The 20,347-nt window shown below is 33.1% G+C and overlaps 1 protein-coding gene and 1 non-coding gene across 5 annotated transcripts in view; both read left to right on the forward strand.

Moving 5' to 3' along the window:
- Positions 1 to 12,820, forward strand: part of LOC118179726 (cytochrome P450 2B11-like) — a 38,590-nt gene extending 25,770 nt beyond the window's left edge. For all 4 annotated transcript variants that reach the window (XM_035348890.2, XM_035348891.2, XM_085822797.1 and 1 more), the window contains 3 exons: positions 228 to 491; positions 3,459 to 3,632; positions 12,189 to 12,820. In XM_035348890.2, coding sequence (XP_035204781.2) covers positions 228 to 491; positions 3,459 to 3,632; positions 12,189 to 12,346 — 596 coding nt within the window. In that variant the 3' untranslated portion in view covers positions 12,347 to 12,820. The remainder of the gene's footprint in view (positions 1 to 227; positions 492 to 3,458; positions 3,633 to 12,188) is intronic.
- A 413-nt stretch (positions 12,821 to 13,233) lies between these two features.
- Positions 13,234 to 13,307, forward strand: TRNAN-GUU (transfer RNA asparagine (anticodon GUU)). The gene has a single exon. It is a non-coding gene; the product is annotated as a tRNA-Asn (tRNA).
- The last annotated feature ends 7,040 nt before the right edge of the window (positions 13,308 to 20,347 follow it).

A 20,347-nucleotide genomic window follows, 5' to 3' on the forward strand; every position in this document is an offset into this window, starting at 1 on the left:
CAGTTCGAATTTCGAGAAAATAATTTAAATGAAAGGCAGCAAAAAAATGTGCATAATTTAATATTCCATACAGGGAAGGTCATGTGGTGTCCGCATCAGATTTTGAGTAATATAAGTACTTTATAACTTACTTACTACTTTTGCGACTTTTACTGACTATTTTTAGTTCGTAGATAACAGTTTCCTTCATTAACTGATTTCTTTTTAATAATTATGTATTTTAACAGAAAAAGCTCTAAATGGCTCACTTGCTCAGTTCATTGGAGATGGTCACCTAGCTGTTGTTGGCTTTATTGGATTGTACTTCCTGTACTTGGTGAAGTATCCAGAAGAACAAGAAAAAATATACAAAGAAATACTAGAAGTCGTTGGTGCAGATAGGCAACCAAGCATAGAAGACAAAAGCAATCTACCCTATACCAACGCATTCATATATGAAGTTTTAAGATCAGCAGAGTTTGTCCCCTTTTTTCCTAGCCTCTTGTGCACAAGTAAGTAAAAACGAACATATATAATATGATCAAAATTACTCTGAATATTTAAGTAAAAAATAATTACTTCAGTTAAAAAAAGTAGATGGTTATGCCAGTTCTGTGAGGACGCACGTTTATGTTTTTTATAAATAAGTTCGTAAACGAAGCGACGTGTAATAAATAGACAGTATTGTCAAAATGGAGAATGATAATGTTTCCCATTTTCTCAGACTCTTAAACTTTGCAAATAAACCTTTGTAATATTCAGAGTTCATTGTAGTGTGATCGCCAACTCACTTTGTACAATTTCATCAAGGTAACAAGACAGAATCAACACTTTTTACTTCCTTGTACGAAGTAAAAAGGAAGTATTGTAATAGCGAAAAGTTTCAGGCAACATATTTCAACGAAAATATCCATTTTGACAGCTATCGAATGCAATTAACGATGTTTTTGCGTGATATCTGTACGTAAGAACAGAATAAAAGACTCTTTTCCTTCAAAAAAATTATAAAACTGCTTTGAAATTAATTCTGAAGAGAATTTTTCGTGGCGTCTGTACGAACGTATGTACGTATCTCGCATAACTCAAAAACGAGTACCCTCAGAACGTTGAAATTTTTTATATAGGACTGCTATAACATGTGGATGTGCACCTCGTATTTTGGTTGCAATCGGACCCACCAAACGTATATAAATATATTTATATATATATCCACTCTGTTACCCGGCTCAGTAATCTCAGTTTCTTTACTCTTATATGTTTGTAAATTGTACATTTTTTTTGCTTTAAAAATGATTGAATAATGTTATTTTTATCTTCCGGTTAAGGTTTTTATGCGTTTAGTAAATCTGTAAGCAATATTTTTAGAATTATTAACAATTTTAAAGTTGTCTAAGTGCCACTAGGCCTTTTTTTAATGGCGGCCATTGATGTTTACATTTGAAACAGGAGACTAGTGGATTTGTTGCCAATCTAGAGAAACTTAGCTTCGCAACAGCAAAGATAACGCATTCATTTATTATTGCCAATTAAATCATGCTTAATTCTTTCTGGAATTTTTTCGAGGGAATAAGTGTTTAAGATTTACTTCGTAATTTTTAATATAGATATTTAGAGTTTTTATGTAATTTTGCCTTCTCGCGAAGTGAGAACTGAATTAATTAAATGAGAAATACTCAATCGTCTGTGGAAAACGGTTTCTTTTTTGTTTTGTTTGCTTAATTTCTTTTATACATCATTCTAGCTTTATTACAGTATTTGAATAGAACAGGTGGCAACGATTAGATAATTCTATTCTTTAAATGATATAAATTTTGTGCATTATGAGTTATAATATGAACCAAATATATAAGTTAACTGTTATATAATTATTGGATTATGTAACAGTTAGTTTCCGTTATATAATTATTATATAAGTTAACTGTTATATAATTATTAATACTGTTAAGTGAATCTAGCGCCAGAGTGTCGCTATGGTAAACAAATACTAGAGTGAATTTTAAAGAATGCATTTATTCTATTGTAGTTTATGCGCTGTCGGCGAAGTAGATTTAATTCAATCCAGTAAGTTTAAATGAAATGCAAGAAAAAATGCGTATAATTTAATATTCCGTACAAGGAAGTCATGTGGTGTACCCATCAGATTTTTTAGTCCAAAGGGATTTGAATCCCGAAGGACTATTAGTTTCGTTTTGGCATTTTGCGTCGGACTCAAAAATGTCGGTTCACTTTTCAAACTGTTGCCACAAAATGTTAGAGTCCTGCATTATATTTGAAGAAATTAAATAATGAAAAATCTGCATAAATGTATGTATATTTCTCGTATTGTGATAAAACAACGGTACATAGAATCATCGAATTTTGAATAACGTAATCCTCCAACGAATATGAGCATATGGAAGACCAAATTTGAAATTTGAAATTTGTTTTATGATCGATTTCCTATTTTTTAAAACTTTGACGAATTTTTGATTAACAAACTCAAGGATTTCAAAGCGAGCAATGGCAACGTTGTGCAGAAAAAACATTTTTAACTCCAGCGCGTGAGTCTCTGTATCGGAAATTCTAAAGATATGCTCGTTTTAAAACTATTTTGCGATATTGCTGTTGCACTGGATCTTATGGTTTAAGTGCGAGGAACATGATATTTAATAAAGAAAGGTAACACACAAAATGTTAAAAAACGCCCCTTTGGACGTAATTTAAAATCTGAAACATTTCAGATTTTGTTTTTTTAAGACGTACTTTTTTTTTTTTTTATATGTATATATATATATATATATATATATTGAATTTTTATCGCGCAAGAACTCACTAGAATCATTTTTTAACTAAAAATATTATATTCCAACAAGAGCTCCTATTAAATATCCGCAACAACGTATCTTATTTTTAGAAAACGGAAAATTTTTCAAAAATTGCTGAGACAATTATTGTCACATATGTTTTAATGTTAATTATATTTTATATAGCGTATTTTAAAGTATTTGAATTTAATAATATTCTAATTCTTTTAAATGTTGTAAGGATGGTTTTTAATTCGATATTCAATTTCAGTAACATTTTAATCTAATTAAACGTTGGCACAATGTTTTTATAGCGGTGTTTTAATTCTCTGTTTTGCTATATGAAAGTAATAATAGCCTTACTTTAGTATTTTATACTCATAGTAAATGTGTTTATTTACACTTGCCTGCCGTCTTAAAAAACGACATTTTCAACAAAAAATTAATCCATTACTTAACGATTTATTATTATTTACGATATTTATTTTTTTTTAAGTTTCGAATACTTTACTATGCGTAAAAACAGCGTTTTTCAAGATGGCTGACGATTGTAAAAATCGCGCCAACAATTGCGCCAACGTAAATCGCCAAAAATCCGTGCAACCGTCTACCAAAGTAGCACCTTACAATTAAATAGCTCCTTCACAAAATATAAATTGAGTTTCATTGAAACGTGAAAATTTTCATTTATTTCAGGGGAAGCTAATTTGAGAGGTTATAGAATTCCTAAAGGATCTATAACTTTGACCAATTTCTGGTCAACTTACCATGATCCTGAAACTTTCGAAGATCCATATAAGTTTGATCCATCTAGATACTTATCGTCTGCAGGTAAAACAAGAGCAGAACTTCCAATTTCATTTGGAACAGGTATGTATTCGCTCTCTCTCTCTCTCTCTCTGTATATATATATATATATATATAATATATCAAGCAAGGTAGTAATTATAATTTTAAAAAAACATCTAGAAAACATCTTGCGCAATATGCTGCAAAATAAGTAAAATATAAAAAAATATATTTCAAGGTATATTTCCCTTGAAAAGCCAGTTTGGAAGTCGAATTGGGCTAATTTACCATTTTCCGCTTAACTTTTTATCTGATTCTCTTTTTTTAATGTTTTACATGTCTAATGGTTTGATTTTCATATGTATTAATTTTTTAAAACGTGTTGAACTTTTTGGAGCAGCAGCTCTTGGTAACTTTTAGGCGAGCTTACTACAATTTATATATATATATATATATATATATATACTCTAAAAAATAGTCATCATTGAAGCAATAACAATTAAAAAGGGAAAGAGACTAATCTACCCTGTAGCTGCTAGATGATAATAACTCAAAAAGTAGCGGTGGAAAAGAAAATTAAATTAAAATTCGTTTCCAAAAATTTAAAGGTCTAACTTCCTCTTTTCGGATAAAGGTTACCAAACTGAATAAACGCAAATAAAAAAAAGAAATTCAAAAACGGAATCATTAATTTTTTTATTATTATTTTAGAGCATGAGACATAACAAAACAAAGTGCAAAATAATTTTGCTCTAAAAAAATTATTATTAACCTCCTCTGTTTAACGCTTCAAAACAGGACTTGTCAAGGAAACTTCTCATTTCATGTAATTAGTTTGTTTTTTTTTTTTTTTTTTTTCTATTTTTTTGGTTTTTGTACTATTTTAAGTGTTTGTATTTCATTTTTGGATGTTCATTTTTTGCATTGTTGTTTACTTTGAGTACGAATGCATGTAAGGCAAAGATTTGAACATTTGAAACTAATTAGAAATTTCTTTTAAAATTATGTTTTAGTAATGAAAAGCGGTTTTAAGACTCTGGTTCAGAGGAACAAAACATGTAGTCAGAACTCATTGATCAACTTGGTTTAAAGCTTCGAAACACTTTGCCCTTGACAAGTTCAGTTTTGAAGCGTTAAACAAAGGCGATTGATAATTCTTTTGTCTCATGTTCTATCATTAAAAAATATGAACTTTTAATTTTCTTTTAACGATTCCGTTTTTGAATGTTTCCTTAATTTGCCGTTATTCACTTTGTGAATCATTACTCGGAGAGAGAAAGTTAGACTTTTTGGAACAGAATTTTTATTTAATTTTCGTCTTGACCTTTACTTTTTAAGTATATATATATATACTAAAGAAATATTGATTATATTATCTCTTAATATTAATTTTAGTAATATATATATAATTTATTTACTAAAGAAATATTGATTATATTATCTCCTAATATTAATTTCAGTAGAAGTATCTAAAAAGAGTGAACCCATAGGTAGGACGTTTAATTCGAAAATTGTTTATAAAGTAGCTTGAATGTAAATTTTTTAAAATGTTTTACCGGGACTTAAAGTAAATCATGAATAACAAAATTTTAATTGGAAAAAGAAATTAAATTAAAAGCAAGCAGTTATTGCTATTGATCGGAAATTAGTTGACTTTTCAAGGGGAACAAACCAACTCCCGTTCAATGAACAATAATTAATAAATAAATACGAAGGTGTTTCGTCTTTTACTCAAGTAATAATGGTGATGCCAAACTGGCAAATTAAGTTAATTTCGGTGAAGTGAAGGTATTTAGAACCAAAGTAGAGTACCAAAGAATTCATTCTTATTAAACATTTACGCTAATACAATTTTGAGTGAAAAGCAATTTATGTAAAAAAATTTATAAAATACTTGAGTAATTGTCCCCCGACACCCTCGTTTTTGTGCATTTTAATTCAATATATATATATGCGAAATGGTTCTATAACTAATTTTTAAAAAATTTCAGAAAAGTTGTTGCACGTAAGCTTACAACATTTATTATTACAACATCCCCACTTGTGTTCCATAAAGTATTATATGTTGCGGCCAGAATTCTGCATGCAGTTAATGGTTTGCTTTGATCTGTGAACATCTGAAGTTATGCATTAGGCAGTTGAGTATAAAGATTTGCTGTAGAGGGCAAAAAATAGCAACGGGAGACATTTGAAATATGTAAAGCTTAAGAAGATTGAAGACATTAACCCTCTGAGAGGCCAGGATTTTCGCAAAGAAAGCACTAATTTCCCCAAATCACCATGAGAACAAATTATTTTTTTGATTTTTTAATGTAAAACCTCTCCTGGTATTATATACCTGGATATGTGTACTTTTGATATATTGCCTTTATTTCTTTGACATATTTTAATATGCACGTATATATACGTTCTTACAGACATCACAAAATGTATTCTAGGACGTATATATACGGCTTAAGACGATTCAAAATTTGTCCTTGGTTAAGGAAAATATTGTGACGGGAGCGAAGATGTTTGTCATGAAACTGGGAATCTAATCACCCATTTTTCAAACGAAAGATAGCATCGAAGGTATTTGACAGTTGCTGAAATCATCGTCATTTGTCTCTTCAAATGACACCTGTTGACTTTAGCATCAGGAGAGGCGCTTCTTACGAAACTGTTGATCAAACATAAATTTCAGGACAAAAGGAAGAGATTGAATTTCTGCTCATTATGATTTGATTCAAACGGCAGGCATTACTCTGAATTTTTTTTAAGTGGGTTGTGAATGGGGATGAAAACTGTTACTTTTCTTATCAGCTTGAGGTAGCATGTGAATCATCTGCTTGGATTAAATATAGTTCACCGTGGTCACACAAACTTTATTTCAGGAAATCTCGAGTAAAGACCCCATTGGCGCCCTTGAATCGGAAAGAGGAAATTTTCAAGGGATTTGTTCCTGAGGATTCCACCACTCCCTAAGCAAATAATCTAACAACTGGAACTACTGCAGCAGCAGAATGCATTACATAACGGCGAAAGTGGTTGCCGTACATATGAACTCCTCAAAGTAACGACGGATAGGTTGTTCTCGGAACCACAATTCACAAGTTATGTAAGCGGCATGGTCCCCTTGATATCCTAATTACAAGAGACACTCAATCTCAGAAACTGATTTTTGTGCCTGGGGGGGGGAATCTTCCAGTGCCCTATACCTGCTCCTTGACAGCTGAACATCATATCCATCCATCTGCTATCAAAAATCCATCTAGCATATAAAAGATATTGTTACGAAATGTAAAGGCGCGGTGAGATGGCTTCCCCGCAAAGCAGTTTTAGGGTTGTCATAAAATGGTAAAGCAGGGCAGGGTTGCCATATCTGGCGAAAAATTGCCCATTTGGCGACATTTGGTGACAAAATTGGCGATATATCATGGACGGTTGGAGAACCTTCTGGAACGAATTCTTACCGGTTTAGCCCGGAATGTTCCCGAACACAAGCCGAAAGCTACATAAACCCTGCTGGTCTGCAGTCAGTTAGTGTGTGTGCCTCGTCTAGAGAGCTGATAGTCAGTCATTGAGCAAGTGTCTCGAAGTCTAGCGCCGAGGTGGTCGTCGAATGCATCGAGAGAGTCTTTTAGTGCATCGCCGAGTTTCGTCATAGACTGTGCTGAGTCGAGAGCTATACTCTTCTGTACCGTCGAGTGCATCGTGTGGAGAGTCTCGAGAGTACGTGGAGTTCCGAGAACAACCAAGCAGAGTTGGGAGCTGTACTCGGGTGCTTTGCAGTGAAGCTGTCTCCACCGTTATTGCCTGACAGTGTGAAGTCTGTGTCACTGATTGTTCCAACGTGTTTGTAGTTGATCTCCGACGACTGTAAAAAGTGTTTTTTAGAGCTGTCCTGATTAACATTGGCTAAATAAAGTGTGTTTCGATACTTCATCAAGTGTCGTCGTTATTCACTCCAAATCCACGAACCCCGTACGAACGTGAACGAAGAAAATAACGCAACAGCTGGTGTCAGAAAAGGAAAAACGTAACAATATATATATTAAAATATTAAAAACTCCAGCGTTGTGACAATGCAAAATAAAAATCATCAATGTCCTAACATCGATAGGGAAGTGATTAATTGTGACTACTTAAGTATACGCAATACGCATATAAATGAAGCTGATACGTTATATATGTTATGTTCTCAAGCTCCTGAGTGTATGTAATTAATTGACTATAATCTCTTTTAGTTTTATTTAATTTGGAAACTTCCTCTCTATCTACAAATAGCGCCATAAGTCCAAATTGCATCATTCAAATTAATCATGCGGTCTTACGTAACGCTCAATGCAGATGCCCCTTGACCAGTCACCAAATTGTAAAGCAAAACTTAAAATTTAAACCTTTGACTCCCTTCCTTCTTCCTCTGCATTACTACTGCGACACTCTTTCCCTTTTCGCTTATGCTTTAATCCTGTTAAGACTCTGCAGCAATCATCTATGTTCGCTTCTATCGCAATAGTATCAAAATTGTTCTGGAAATAGGCAAGTTTGGAGTGCTAATCGAATTGTGACCACAAATAAGAATTTAAATAAATATAGAATTTAATCTGGCTCGGCTGCTTCTTTTTCGAAATGGATGGACGCTCTAAGCATCAAATATCTTCACAATCAGTCTTTCTACGCATCTACATCTCAACGGTCTTACATCAGTGCTTGCAAAATTATGGTGTATTACATTTTTACTCGTACATGATTGGATTACGTGCTACTAACCTCAATGGAACATTTATTCCTCAGCTGGATTTCTGTTAAATATTATCTGCGAATTCATCATTCTAAAAGTTAGCTATCATCAAGTATTCAAATATGTTATCTCAAATTGCTTGCTGTTCTCAAGCTCAGAAACTTTTCTAGCTCAAATCAGACTTCTGTATTCCAGCTTAATTCCGACACGTATCACCTGTTCCTGACATTATATTTCCTGTTCCTGAAATCCTATTGGTGAATTCCGAATTCTATAAGGACATTAGAAAAGATTTCAGCATATCAGGACTGGTTTGGTTTTGTTTATTTAATTATGGCAAAGCACACTAGGGCTATCTGCCTAAGGGAAGGGATGCCTTCGTGGAGGACATTCTAACGGAAACTGGCTCGTATACACATTACACATGGGGAAAACCACGAAAACGCCCATGCAGCCAGCCCGTTCGCGGGATTCGAACCTGGGACGGAACTACCAATGTTCAACGATTTTATCCCTCGGCCGCTGGTGGTCCCATATTAGGACTGAAAACGCTTAATCGAATAATCAGTTCCTCCTGCTCAACAATGAGTCACCACACTTGTTTATTCTTTTCAAGTAGTTTTTTATCAAAGAAGAATGTCACAGATCTCAAGCACTGCTTCTTCACCAAATTTTTCATCTTTCATCTGCACATTAATTTTCTGCCCTAAAAGGAAGTCTCACACCATACATGTTATTATTTTAATAACACTGAAGAGATCTGGAAACCGTAAACAGAAACTTAAACACAAATACAATACCTAAGTTCTACACACGAGCTGTTTTGAACGTGCCAAGCATTGTATAGACTTATAAAGACTGTATTTTAAAGGCTAAGAAGTAAAAATGTTGTTTTCTTCGACGTTCAATTTTATGTAAATTAAGTCCTAAAACTTCGAAGACGCATTGTACATATTTACTCATTAATGTTGTTTCGTGCTTTTGGTGTTGCGTGAAGAGCATACCGTAATTTTGAGGTTAAATTACACAAAGCACTTTTGAAGGATGCTACAGAAACTCCCTGCAACAAATATAATTAAAAAGGGGAAAAACTTTGAACTTTCAACTTTCAGGAATCTCTGCAATCTTTGATACGAGAACAGCAGTAAGGAAAGTCTTATGTTAAAGATAATAATGATCTCATTGTAAATACATGACCATGACGATGGCTGCTATGTTCTGATACTCTTGTACTCGGAAATCGTGAAATAACATCGACCTTGTCGACCCCACTGCATCTTGGAAAAACGATGCAAAGGAGAGTCATGTGCACTTTACATGAATTCGAACTAGTAGCGTTATTCGGAAGGTGCCTGAATTCAATTCATGGATCCCGAATTACAGTATTTTGTAACGTCAGAACACCCGTGTTGGGTGAAAGAAAAGACGGGTTGTCTTTTAAAATATTTATTTTAAAAACTTAATAAGAAACTCTTGAATAAATATTAAAATAATTGAATCATTTTAGCCATAATTCATACAAAGGCCGCTGACGCGGCTAAAATGCGTCTGCTTTCACTCGTTTACAGCATCAAAAGCTTTTTACACAAAGCTCTCTCCTCGGTTTGTTAAAAACCTGGAAAGAGAATAATTATTCCCTTATGTCCGGAAACCACACTAGGGGGTTTTCCGCTGCACCTTTCTTCCAAAGGTCTGCTGCCCATTCTGTGGCTGAGAAATAGATATCTCTCATTAAGCACCTGGAAGTCCGAGGGGTGCATATGTCTGAACGTCACAATTTCCTTGCAGATTTTAACCCTTTTTTCACCTAATTTTACCGTTTGAAAGTCGGGAGAGAAAATTGGGCGAGTCATTTAATTTGCGAAGTAAGCGCCTACAATAAGAGCATAACAAATAAAAGTGGATTAATTAGTGGATAAACCACTAATTATCATCACAATTGTAATGTTGTTATTTTTAAAGAAAACTTCAATACGAATATGTAATAACAGTTTCATTACAATATCTGACGGATGTTGAGCCAATATTTTACGACTCTCTGACAGCGATGGAGTTCGTCACCGGCTCCATTACCTTGTAAAGCCCCAGTGGCACCTTACATAAGCGAGTCTTGACTGCAGTTCCCAAGAGGGACGGTGGAGGAACCCAGCAGAAGGGTGCGAACAAAAGACCTGCATTTCGAAAGCTAGAAGACATCAGCAGCAGATAAGGCTGCAATTAGTTGAAACGTAACTAATAGGAATAAAGTGATATCACTGGTATCAGAACACTTGCCATGTCCGGGTAGTTTAAGGAGTCTCATACACCTTAAACCTTTCATGATCTTCGAATGTGTAACTGTTGCAAGAATTTGGATATTTTATTTATTTTAAAAGCAATTACTTCCAACCTTTTACAGCTGACTACATAATATAGCTGCTTTGGAAACTAGTAACCAGAAAGTTTGTGTTGCCACAAATATTTTTGTAATTTAATCCTCTTTGTGACAAAATATTTCGCCATGTTTCCACCTTGCGCGCATGATATTTTAAAAATGGCTAGTGGTACATACTCGAAATTTGATGGAATTCTTTATATGGGCACTATTTTCTAACTGAACCAAAAATCTGATGAATATTTTAATATTGAAAAATTTTATGAACGAAAACATTACAATTTTTTTTAATAAAATACATTTTATAAACTCAACTCAAAATAAAATAAAAATTTAACACGAAATTTTTAGAATTTTAGGTTCACAGTAGTTTCCAAATGTTATAAAAGCTATATATTAAATATAGAATTAAATTATGCAACAGAATGTTTTAAACTGTGCGCACAAGTGGAAGCATGACGAAAAATGTTGTCACAAAGCGGATTAAATTATAAAAATATTTGTGGCAACACAAACTTTCTGATGACTATTTCAGAAAGCAGCTATATTATATAGTCAGCTGTAAAAAGTTGGAAGTAATTCCTTTTAAAATAAATAAGTTATCCCAATTCTTGCAACAGTCACCTATTCGAAGATCTTATGGGTTTTAAGGTGTATCAGTCCCCTTAACAAAGAATTTTCGCAAAATACGTTGTAAGATTCTCACTAGTGTAATTCTCAGTTACTGTATAAAGTGACTAATCTTAAGAACTAGTTAGCGAATAATCGCTTAAGTTCATGTGACAAGAAACAACAAGAAGGAAGGGTAACTAACCCTTTATTATTCCAATAAGATTTAACAAAACTCCGTCTTGGAGTGTACAATAAAAGCCGATACTTGGGCTTGAACTTAAGACACTAAGAAATAAACTAAAACTAAGATTAACTAAAGAAATATAGCCGAAGCTATCAAGATTCTAACCGAGTTGGTCCCTTAACTTTATTTGACTACGAAACTTATCAAAGGCCTGAGTACGGCCGAGCGTAATAACAGCTTTGAGAGAGAGAGTAGCCAAAAGGCAGACGCGCGTAAATCAAAAACTCTGATCTCTAACTCTGTAAGTGGACTTCGCGGAGGTTTAAATACCGCTTCTCCTCATTAAGTATTCAGAAGGATTCCAAAACTAAGTTCTGGCCGGAAGTGGTAAGTCGAAGTTAAGAATTTGACAGGAAAGGAACTTTAACTTGAAATTTATCTGTTAATAAAATTAACATAATCCCTACAACGTTTCAATAATAAATGCAAGGCAAAATAAAATGGATGAAATAGTAATTACAAAAATGCAAATACAAATTGGGTATACTGAAAAATTAAAATGATCAGCGGAATACATTTTACCAATAAACTAGCCCTCGAAGAAAAATCTATGCACAATAGAGAAAGGGGAAAATTACGTAAATATTCAGAACCTATCTTTAAGATGCTAGGGAGGGAAACTGTATATCTTTTTAAATTGTTGCTTTAAATTCCTATTTTTAATTTAATTTATTTTATTTTTAGGCAAACGTTCTTGTTTGGGAGAAGCTTACGCTATGACTCAAGTTTTCCTCTTCCTTACACCTGTTGTCCAAAACTTTCGCCTGGCTTTACCCGAAGGAGAAGATTATTCCACAACTGCATTCTCACTGAAGTTGAAAATCAGCGCAATTCCTCGATAATTAACTGAAGGAGAAACTGAACAGTAACTGGAACTTTAGCCTAATGTATTAAGAAATACTGGCTATTGCTTCGAGAAGACCTACATATTGAGTTACACAAATTTTTATCTTTTAATTTTTATTACCAAGATCACGTATACAAATTATTATCAAAATGGCTTTGTTAGTTTTCCTGCTGTTTAATTGTTTACATAGTTTAGCATATTCAAAAAGTTTTTTTAATGTTTTTCGAATTTAAGAAATTTGTTCTACCCCAGATGGTATAAGAAAAATTTTCGGTAGCATCAAATTCGGCTAAGCCAACATTTGGCTTACCGAACTGCAATTTTAAATTCATGTAAACGTGCGTGTACTTATATGTATGTGTAAAACAAGGGGGTCTGTGTTTATTTGTAATACCTTTAACTTCCCCTATTTAACTCTTCAATGCATGATTTCAGTTTATGAAAATTTAAATAAAAATGACATATCAAATGTTTTGTACATGTACATTTATTGTGCAATTTACGTTGTATGGGAAATTTTGAAACAATTTCTGTTCTTCTTTAGACATAACGCTATAGCACATTTTTCACATCCAATCCATCACATGTTTGGAATTTACATAGCATTTTACAACGAGTGCGATCATCGTTCCATAAGGGAAAATGTTGCATTTTATCCTGTCTGACGCAGGTTGGAGGAATGTTTGATACAGGGCCACTCTGTCTTTTCACATTGTAATCATTTTGTAAATGATCTTCCACGCTTAGGAACTGAGTTTTCACCCATTTTACACAGTTTAACAGATAGCTCAACCCAAAAGGCGGCCTAGTTTAGAAAATCCTTGGAGTTGGCTCCATTCTGCAGAGTTAGATTATAAGGTATTTCTCCCACTTCCCTAGCGTGCCTTCGTGGTGTAGTGGTTCAGCACGCTGGGCCGTTATTCCAGAGGTCCGTGGTTCGATTCCCGGCGAAGGCGGTTGCATATTTTTCCTCTTTTCTGCTTCCAATTAACCTAATAACTCTACAAGTGGCTCCCGAACTAAAAGAGTTGTCGATGATGATTCTCCGCACCCAGGATTTGGCGACTAGATCCCCTAAAACCCTAGTCGCCCTTTAAGGGGGCTCATACACCTTAAACCCCTTAACACTCTTCGAATATGTGACTGTTGCAAGAATTGAGATATTTTATTTATTTTAAAATTAATTACTTCCAACCTTTTACAGCTGACAACATAATATAGCTGCTTTGGAAACTAGTAACCAAAAAGTCTGTGTTGCCACAAATATTTTTGTAATTTAATCCGCTTTGTGAGAAAATTTTTCGTCACGTTCCCACCTTGCGCGCACGATGTTTTAAAAATGGCTAATGGTACATACTTGAAATTGGATGGAATTCTTTATATGGGCACTATTTTCTAACTGAACCAAAAATCTGATGAATATTTTATAATTAAAAAATTTTATGGACGAAAACATTACAGATTTTTTTAATAAAATACATTTTATAAACTCGACTCCAAATAAAATAAAAATTTAACAGGAAATTCTTAGAATTTTTGGTTCACAGTAGTTTCCAAATGTTATAAAAGCTATATATTAAATATAGAATTAAATTATGCAACAGAATATTTTAAACTGTGCGCGCAAGGTGGAAACATGACGAAAAATGTTGTCACAAAGCGGATTAAATTATAAAAATATTTGTGGCAACACAAACTTTCTGATGACTATTTCAGAAAGCAGCTATATTATGTAGTCAGCTGTAAAAAGTTGGAAGTAATTCCTTTTAAAATAAATAAGTTATCCCAATTCTTGCAACAGTCACCTATTCGAAGATCTTATGGGTATTAAGGTGTAAGAGTCCCCTTAAAAAGGGGAGTATATAAGGTATTTCTCCCACTTCCCTAGCATGCCTTCGTGGTGTAGTGGTTCAGCACCCTGGGCCGGTATTCCAGAGGTCCATGGTTCGATTCCCGGCGAAGGCGGTTGCATATTTTTCATCTTTTCTGCTTCCAATTAACCTAATGACTCTACAAGATCACTATCATTATCTCTTTCCATGAGTTAAAAATCATCTTCACAGTCAGATGGCCACGTTGTCCCATATTTCTCTTATTTCTTCGTCATTCAAATATTTTTTCCCTCGCTCATCTACCAAGCTCACTCATATTAAAAAAATTAGTTTAATTTTAAACTGAAATTCTATCATAAAGTAAATCATAGTAATCATAGTATCATAGTAAAATAAACTAGAAAATTCAAGTTTTAATTGTTGGGGAGAATTATGTAAATCACAAGTACGCACCAATTTAAAATGGTTTGAAAACAAATTACCCACTAAATGAACATAAATTTTTTAAAAAATCAAAGGAATTTTCAATACAAACAGTATACATGCAACATAATTGGAGACATAAAATTAATAATTTATAACTCTAAGTAACAACAATGCATGCAGATATCGAGTGGGTACTGCTGATATGAAAATAAACATGAAATGAAAGGTACTCTAAATTTTAACCTGATTCATATATGCATCAGACTGCACTCTAGAGTGAAGCCTAATCATAAATGCATATATGAATCAAGCAGAAAAATCGAAATATTTCATTTTAAAACAATTCTGTGATTAAATCTTAACATAGAAATGGAAAGCACATACCTTCAGCTATATACTGTAAAATATTTAAGCATCTAATATCTAATTTATGAATAATACACAGCTAGCTTGACCACTGTAGAAACAGAAATGAATTCTGTGTTCCTGGCACTAATGAAATAAAGAGTACAGTTTTATGCCGCTGTCTACTGGGATAATGAATACCTAAATATTGATATGGATATATTAAGATAAAAATCAGCTCAGTAAACCGTTTGCTTTGCAATTTTTGTAATGCTAAATTCAGCTAAAATTGGTATTTTTCATATATGCATCACTATGTATTGAAGGGTTAATTTGACTGTTTCCTGTTCATATACTAAAAGTAACAATCTAATTATATTAAATCTTTCTAAATTAGGTCATTTCAAACAATTTTTGTCATCGTGTATGTGGCTAATAATATAGATATTTGCTTAACAATTCAACCAATAATAGTGAAAAAAATTGAAAAGTGAAACCTAAATTATTCAATAGAAATGAAGATCTAGCCAAACCTCTACTATTTCTACCCAAACCTTCTATGTCATCTAGAAATTTCCCCTATATTTCTTTCTTTATAAGTTTCCTTTTTAAAAAAAAGGGAAAGGCAAAAAAAATTCTAAAAGAGCAGGCACAGTTTTTGCGTTAGTTTAGCAGCGTTGGGCTGCATCAGGAATGCTTTTTGAACAATAAAAGAAAGTGTTCTCGTGGCCCCACTTGTACCTATATATTTCAATATGTACGTAAATATGTATAGGATGATTCAGAAATACCTAATAAAAATGTAAAGGCGGGTAAAGAGGGCCGAAATAAGTCAATTTTAACGTGGTGAGGGATAGCGTAACGTAACGTGGTGAGGGATGGCGCGTATAAGTGATAGCCAGCTCTGTTGAATGTAGATAAAACCGTTGTACTGTCTTAAATCGCAGCCATATATTTATTAAAATAGTAGTCATGTACTTATTCAAATCGTAGTCATGTACTTATTCAAATCATAGTCATATATTTATTCAAATCGTAGTCATATCTTATTCAAATCGTAGTCATGTACTTATTCAAATCATAGTCATATACTTATTAAAATCGTAGTCATATACTTATTCAAATCGTAGTCATGTACTTATTCAAATCATAGTCATATATTTATTCAAATCGTAGTCATATCTTATTCAAATCGTAGTCATGTACTTATTCAAATCATAGTCATATACTTATTAAAATCGTAGTCATATACTTATTCAAATCGTAGTCATGTACTTATTCAAATCATAGTCATATATTTATTCAAATCGTAGTCATATCTTATTCAAATCGTAGTCATGTACTTATTCAAATCATAGTCATATACTTATTAAAATCGTAGTCATATACTTATTCAAATCGTAGTCATGTACTTATTCAAATCATAGTCATATATTTATTCAAATCGTAGTCATATCTTATTCAAATCGTAGTCATGTACTTATTCAAATCATAGTCATATACTTATTAAAATCGTAGTCATATACTTATTCAAATCGTAGTCATGTACTTATTCAAATCATAGTCATATATTTATTCAAATCGTAGTCATATCTTATTCAAATCGTAGTCATGTACTTATTCAAATCATAGTCATATACTTATTAAAATCGTAGTCATATACTTATTCAAATCGTAGTCATGTACTTATTCAAATCGCAGTCATATACTTATTCAAATCGTAGTCATATCTTATTCAAATCGTAGTCATGTACTTATTCAAATCATAGTCATATACTTATTAAAATCGTAGTCATATACTTATTCAAATCGTAGTCATGTACTTATTCAAATCATAGTCATATATTTATTCAAATCGTAGTCATATCTTATTCAAATCGTAGTCATGTACTTATTCAAATCATAGTCATATACTTATTAAAATCGTAGTCATATACTTATTCAAATCGTAGTCATGTACTTATTCAAATCATAGTCATATATTTATTCAAATCGTAGTCATATCTTATTCAAATCGTAGTCATGTACTTATTCAAATCATAGTCATATACTTATTAAAATCGTAGTCATATACTTATTCAAATCGTAGTCATGTACTTATTCAAATCATAGTCATATATTTATTCAAATCGTAGTCATATCTTATTCAAATCGTAGTCATGTACTTATTCAAATCATAGTCATATACTTATTAAAATCGTAGTCATATACTTATTCAAATCGTAGTCATGTACTTATTCAAATCGCAGTCATATACTTATTCAAATCGTAGTCATATCTTATTCAAATCGTAGTCATGTACTTATTCAAATCATAGTCATATACTTATTAAAATCGTAGTCATATACTTATTCAAATAGTAGTCATGTACTTATTCAAATCGTAGTCATGTACTTATTCAAATCATAGTCATATATTTATTCAAATTGTAGTCATATCTTATTCAAATCGTAGTCATGTACTTATTCAAATCATAGTCATATACTTATTAAAATCGTAGTCATATACTTATTCAAATCGTAGTCATGTACTTATTCAAATCATAGTCATATATTTATTCAAATCGTAGTCATATCTTATTCAAATCGTAGTCATGTACTTATTCAAATCATAGTCATATACTTATTAAAATCGTAGTCATATACTTATTCAAATCGTAGTCATGTACTTATTCAAATCGCAGTCATATACTTATTCAAATCGTAGTCATATCTTATTCAAATCGTAGTCATGTACTTATTCAAATCATAGTCATATACTTATTAAAATCGTAGTCATATACTTATTCAAATCGTAGTCATGTACTTATTCAAATCGCAGTCATATACTTATTCAAATCGTAGTCATATACTTATTCAAATCGTAGTCATGTACTTATTATACTGCAATTATTCTGGCAGTTATAGAAGGGTTTTAGATGACGAAAATGTATGTTTGGGCGATGTCAAATTACAAAAAAAAAAAAAAAAAAAAATTATTTGAGACAGATAACGAAATTTAACTTTTAATGCGGTCTTCCGGTTCCTTTCCTGGCATTTTGGGAAAGTTTCATTCTCGTTATGAAACATAAAACTGTAAAAAGTTTGGCTCCTTCCATCCCTGGATTCAAGTTTTAGTCGCAAGACTCTTCCCCCCCCGCCCATCCCCAAGGCATTAGCAATCACTGCGGCTATCCGTACTACCTAATTTACCTTTCCCAAGCCTTGGAACAATATGTTTCCCGGCTGTTTGTCTTCCAACCTATCCGATTCCATTAACGCAGTGCGTTCAGGAATTCGCCTTAATCATCACCCCTCTTTCAATCTTGAAAACAAGTTGAAAGCAGAAAGAATTTCTCGTCCCTAGCGTGGACTTCTTATTCACTTCTCTCTCAGTAAACCCTTAACGGTTTCGTTCATCTTCCTTTAGCCATTGCTCTTTCTTAATTACCTCAGTTTTCTTATCGAAGTTATGGAGGTAATTGCATTAAGTTGCAAAGGTACTCCGGAAGTCAAACGCCTTGGGCCGTACAACAAAAATTGACCGCGATGTTTAATTTCTGTGAGGGGGTCGTTTTAGATAGGGTCATAGAAGAGTCCGGTATAGTATAACAAGTATTTATTAGCAGGTTTAAGTTACACACGGGCATCACATTTAACTTTAAGAAAATTACAGAGCAAGAGTTTGATACAACCTATCAAGTTAGACACTTGGCTTTTACTAAGTCCTTCTCTGGCTACTCACCAGAGGGCAGCCTTGTTGTCACAGTTAGTCCAACAGTTTATGCTAAAGGATTGGTTACATTTCAAGATTTGTAGTTTTTTATGTTCTTTTCAACTTGCCTTGAAGAAGCGGCTATTTAAGTTAGAATAATTTGAGGAAATAAGTTTAAATGAAATGCAAGAAAAAATATGTATAATTAACTAGGCCGTGCAAGGAAGTCACATGGTGTCCAGATCAGGTTTAACTTTTACAATTACTGAGCTATAACTTTAAACTGCTCAGCTATCTTTCAAAAATCGATTTACGAATCCATTGATGAAATTAGAAAATTATTCTAGTACACCGGAGCCTATACGGTAATTCAAGCAATGAAGTGATAAAATGAGTCGTATAAGCTTTGGCTTTCGGACTCTTCATTTCTACCATTCATTCTGGAAAGAAGAAGTTATTTTGAGAAATAGAGAAAGACACAAATTCATTTCATGTGCGAATCCACGGACTAGAATGTGAAGGAAGCTTAGAAACTCAGCTAGAACGGTTTTCTACAAGACATGACTTAGAGCACAAAATCTTTGAGTGGTTGCTAGCACCTGAACGAAACGAGCTTCTTTTGCTTCTTTTGTATGATGCAGGGAGTTCAAAAAGAATTAAAAATAGCACATTTCAGAGATATTCTGCCTAGTTTTACAGATCGTCCTCAATATAACATTCGAGAACTTTTCCATGCCGTAAGTGTGCCCCGATCGACATGAGAATGGTTAGACTCTTACCATGAAAAGAAAGATGTAAAATATTGATACCTGCAAGACCATCAGACTCGTATCAATTTTTATAGCTAGCTCTTTCTAGTAGATGCCAGATTTTTCTGCACACGTCTAACTCGCTGATGACTGCATGAAGAAATTTTTAAATACCGTAATTCTCGTATATTGGCAACTGATAATCCGCATGTCACATGTCCATATTCATACCAGTAGCCTTTATCGATAAATCTATAAAGGAGTTGCTATGATTTTTCAATAACCAGTGATTTTATGCTTCAGATCGTTACTGTCAGTCCTCGTTTCGTTTCCCTACCAGAATGTAAATGAGAGAGGAAGAGATAGTAATTAAAGGAAGATTTTAGATGAGGAATAGATAGTAAGTAAAGGAAGATTTTAGATTGCTTAGATAGAAGGCCACATAACTAGTTTGTTATCTTAAGATAGGCGTTCCTGTCTACGGCATTATTATTACTGCTGATAGTGCTTTTCACACCGGGTGTAGGTAAATGGGCCAACTTTCGCCTTAATCAGTTCTGCGTAGTCTTTGCCTAACTTGCGGCTTAACTTAATTTTAATATGATTTCATTACTTTTTGAGTTACGTCATAAATAATGGCTGCTTTGTAAGTAGAAGGAGTGTCTTCTGTTAACTATTTGATTTCTTAATAAAGATGTCTTTTACACCCTCCTTACTTTTCCTTGTTTTCTTACTCGACATAGCGATAGCCTGCTTAAGTTCATGGTATTTTTCTCTGTGTAGCCGTTTGGCTAATCTCTACTCAGATTTAGTTCAAAATTAAAATTCTTATTTTGGTTTATAGCCATAAATGCTGACTGAATTTGTGAACACCAGCAGTGTCTTCTGTTCGCCATTTATTTAAGGTGTAGAGATATTAGGTATTTCATTGGAATAAGCCGCCGGGAATCG

This window comes from Stegodyphus dumicola, chromosome 8 (genome assembly GCF_044657685.1).
Source record: "Stegodyphus dumicola isolate Sdum_Otavi_A_Nest chromosome 8, ASM4465768v1".
NCBI lineage: Eukaryota > Metazoa > Arthropoda > Arachnida > Araneae > Eresidae > Stegodyphus > Stegodyphus dumicola.